The sequence below is a fragment of the Castor canadensis genome, chromosome 16 (assembly GCF_047511655.1).
Source record: "Castor canadensis chromosome 16, mCasCan1.hap1v2, whole genome shotgun sequence".
Lineage (NCBI taxonomy): Eukaryota > Metazoa > Chordata > Mammalia > Rodentia > Castoridae > Castor > Castor canadensis.
In genome coordinates, this window is record NC_133401.1 from 71,663,696 (window position 1) to 71,667,658 (window position 3,963).

At 43.8% G+C, this 3,963-nt stretch overlaps 1 protein-coding gene across 1 annotated transcript; it reads right to left on the bottom strand.

Annotated features, from left to right (window-relative positions):
- Positions 1 to 261: 261 nt before the first annotated feature.
- Positions 262 to 3,437, bottom strand: LOC141410481 (interferon-gamma-inducible GTPase 10-like). The gene is made up of 2 exons (XM_074057575.1): positions 3,135 to 3,437; positions 262 to 1,865 (listed from the first exon to the last, which is right to left on the bottom strand). The coding sequence occupies exon 2, from the start codon at positions 1,843 to 1,845 to the stop codon at positions 598 to 600; it is 1,248 nt and encodes a 415-aa protein (XP_073913676.1). The 5' UTR covers positions 1,846 to 1,865; positions 3,135 to 3,437; the 3' UTR covers positions 262 to 597.
- Positions 3,438 to 3,963: the final 526 nt, after the last annotated feature.

Genomic DNA, 3,963 nt, shown 5'->3' on the forward strand with positions numbered 1-3,963 from the left:
GCTCCACTGGCCCTGGGCAGCTGCTCTGCCATGCTTTTACTGACAAATTCCCAGAAATAGAAACCATTCCTGGGAACTATGACACATAAGACCATTTCTCTCATCTTTTTGCAGCTCCTCTTGATCTTGCTGCATTTTCGCACTATAAACGTTTTACTATATATTTAACTATGTTCTCATGTTTCTGTGTCTTCCCTGTTTTGGTGAGGAGGGTATTAAGATGATGACTGAGAGGGAAAAGAATTATAAAGTGACAATATATAACTTTCATCCTCATTGTCACAATCTGTTTATTATGTTAGTAAGTAGTACAAAAGGAGACTGGCTCATATCACATAGATTAATTGATAGCAAATGGTGAGTTACTGTCATGCTTCAAGCAAAACATCAATGAAAGCTGAAAACAGGCTATGGCTAAATAATCATTGCAGAGCAGTGTTCACAGGTGAAGAAATGGCTTTCCTCCACAGAACAGATATTCTTTCTACCTTAGGGAAGAGCTGGCCTGCAAGCTGGGAGGAAGAGGACCCCAGCTCATCATGAGAATGCAAGACCTGAGTCTTGCCTGTGCATTTGGTTAGGCCAGGCATACCATTTCTACTTCATCATACGCAGGAGAATTTTAGCATCATCTGCCACTGTGTTGAGGAATTTCGAGTGTAGAAAGTAGATTTTCAGAAACTGGACAACAGCAGACAAAGGGCCTCCTTTAAAAGCACAGAAGGATTCAGCACATTTCATGGCTTTTGTGGCTATGCTGTCATCCTTCACAAGGTGCCAGAAATCCAAGGACTTGGTGTAGCTTTTGATGTCCTGTACAGATGTACCCAGCTTCTCAGCAATCTTTTCAATCGATTTATCATCCAAGCCAAAATGGCTTCGGTAAACCTTCAAACACATTTCCTGTTCAGGCAAATCAAACCCATTAATGAAGGGCATGAATGGGATGAAAGACAAAACTCCTGACTTCATGGCATTCAGCCAGATTTTTTCCTTGAGGAAATCTCTCTTCATCTCAATTGAAGCATCACAGAAATCAGGCAACAAGAGCGCAAAAACATGGCGCTTGTGGGCAGGGAGATCCTTCAGCAGAGTCTGCTCCAGTTTGGGGAAATCAAAGTCACCCACATCAAAGTTGGAGATCAAGAAGACGTCCGGCTCAAGCACCCCAATGTTACTAAGATTAGCCAGGCAGTAGTCTCGGATCTGCTGAAGAACCTTCTCACTTTTGAAGGACTTGGGTTTGAATTTCTTTTCATTGTATAAGTCACTATCAATCTTGGTTCTAACAAAGTAGAACTTCTTCCCCATCTCATTGATTTTCCGGGCCAGGTCAGCATCATTGAAGCTAAACCGAGAGGAAGAAATGATGATGAAGAAGTCATATTCAGCAAATCCCACTGTTTCTAGGTAAGTGTCTGGGTGGAAATTGGGGGTGCCAGTTCCAGGCAGATCCCAAAAGGTCACGTTGGGATATTTTGGATGTTGATAGGGTGTTTTCTTCATGGTGGTCTCCACAACCCCAACACTTGCTGATCCCTCCTCTTCATGACTAAGTCCTCGCAGGGCATTGATGAAACTGGATTTCCCTGTCCCAGATTCCCCGATCACAGCCACAGCCAGGGAAGCATTTTCTGCTTCAGTAAGTGATTGCTGAATCTTCTCCACCACATCCTTTAGTTTCCCCTCTTGCAGGGCTGCTTGAATGCTACTGAGGCTTTCCGGAGAGAGGATTCCTCCCGACTTACTGATTAGTTTAGAGTATTCAGGCACAAAGTCAGCAGCCAATTGCTGAAAGTTCTTTCCTGTCATATTCTTCAGGAAGGCTGTGATGTACAGATCCATGGCAGTTAATGGTGGAAGTTCTGTGAAAAAGAAAGACAACAAAGTGACATTTTTAAGGAAAATGGAGCAGAGAAAGAAACATGGGGTCTGCTGAAGAAACCTACTGCTCTCTATGGGCCACTTCCCTCCTCTCACACTGATTCATGCTACTATAACTAATTTTGTTTCCTGGTGAGTTTAGTTGCCACTGCTGGAAAAGAGACTGCCTATTCTCTGTGCTGTTGAGTTCTCTGTCTCAGCAGTCAAGACAGTGCAGCAGTCCCTAAGTTTTCAGAAGAACAATTCCTAAACAAGTCCACATCCTAAACCTCCAAAACTGTAATAGAAAGTCTTATTTATCAACAGGGACTCGACTGATGAAATTAAATTAAGGGTCATCAGATGGGACCAATATTCTGGACTACCCAGGTAGGTGCAATCTCATCACCAAGGTCCTTACAAGAGTAAGGCAAGAAGAAGAAAGAAGACAAAAGACAGACGTGGAATGACAAAAGCAGAAATTGGAATGAGGATTAATAAACATGAAAGAAGGACTGAGAGTCAAAGAAAGCAGGTAACCTATGAAGCTGAGGAAGAGAGGGAAATGGATGTTCCTTGGACTCTCCAGAAGGAGCCAGCCTACTGATACCTTGATTATAGCACATGAAGACTAACTTTGAACTTCTAACCTCCTGAACTTTAAGAGAATACATTTCTGGGTTTTTTAAATTGCTCCAAAAAGTAACAGGTGTGATAAAGATCACACTTTTTGGGAGGGGCATAGCTAAAGTAGCAAAGCACTTATTTAACAAGCACTAGGCCTTGCGTTCCATCCCCAGTACCTAACAACACAATAAAATTAAAATCATGAGCTTTCCACACATATATAAACTATCCAGTGACCAAACTGTAGTAGTTAGCACACCACACACCTCAAATATGCACCATTTATGTTTGATTTGATTTATGTGCCAATGGAAGAACATTATTTGCATTGTTACTAATTTTCAAAAACTCACAGAGCTGTTAGATGACTCTATGACAGTGAAATGCTAGAACCAGAAAACCCAAGAATTTTACAGGGAACACTGCATAGTTTCCTATGGGAGACATCCCATAAATACAACTGCTGAGTCCAAATAATCTCTCAATTTTCTCAACAACAAAAGGCATCTTCACACCCAAAGTTGGTTGTCTGTTGTGTAAAGATCATGACCTGACTGGCTGCCTCCCCCAGACAGCTCTGTCCTCAGCCCTCCAAGCACAGAGGCAGACCCCAGTCACTACAGATGCAGAGTTGTCTCACTCACCAGAGCTGGAGAGATTTCAGATGTCAAAGATCAGATCCAGCGTTTCCACTGAAAACTGAAAATGTTGAGCCTGTTGAAGCCCTCACTGCAGCCTACAGCACAGGAACTTACACCTGCACACAGCTGTCCTCCGCCAAGAAGCACACACTGTGTCCTCCTGGGGTCAATAGAGAGAGCAAGAGGTACAGAGCGCCTCCGTCAGGTCAGGGATAACCAGCCCAACTGTGGAGGCAGAAAGAAAAAACCTACACACAGCCTCTCTCTGGCAACCCTCTCATCAGAAGAGAACTGGCTAATCGTAAAGGCATTCACAGGCAGAAAGTGAAAGCAAAACCAATCCAATGTTATGACTTTTCTGGGAAGCAGAACCATTTCCAGGAAAAGACAAATAACACTTTATGGTCTCAAGATGCTCAGAATGAGACAATGGCTGGAAGAGACTTGGGGCTAGGGGGGTCAGGTTCCTCATGACCTCTGGGAGGACACCTAGCCAAGGTGCCTAGAGGATGGGCTTTCTAGGGACAGAGCTGCTCTGGATGCAGGAAGAAGGCTGTGAGCAAGTTTCAACAAGTTTCACTGGATGTGGGAAAAGCATTTCTCAGTGGAAAGATAATTCTAAAATTTCTCTCCATATCTCTAACATGTCTCATGCAGGCAGCTGTAGCTGGCTGCCCAAATTGCCAGGGTACTATGCTAATGGTGTGTCATGGGGTCTAGAGCCACCAAGGCACCCCAGTGGGCAGCATGGCCTCAGCTGGGTGTGTTGTGCAGGTGAAGAGGAAAAACAGGCTTTTCCCAGAAACTACAAAGCAGAGTGAACCTGAACTCG

Bases quoted from the DNA above. Each gene is read 5' to 3' on its own strand.
- LOC141410481 (XM_074057575.1), bottom strand. From the start codon at position 1,845: ATGGATCTGTACATCACAGCCTTCCTGAAGAATATGACAGGAAAGAAC.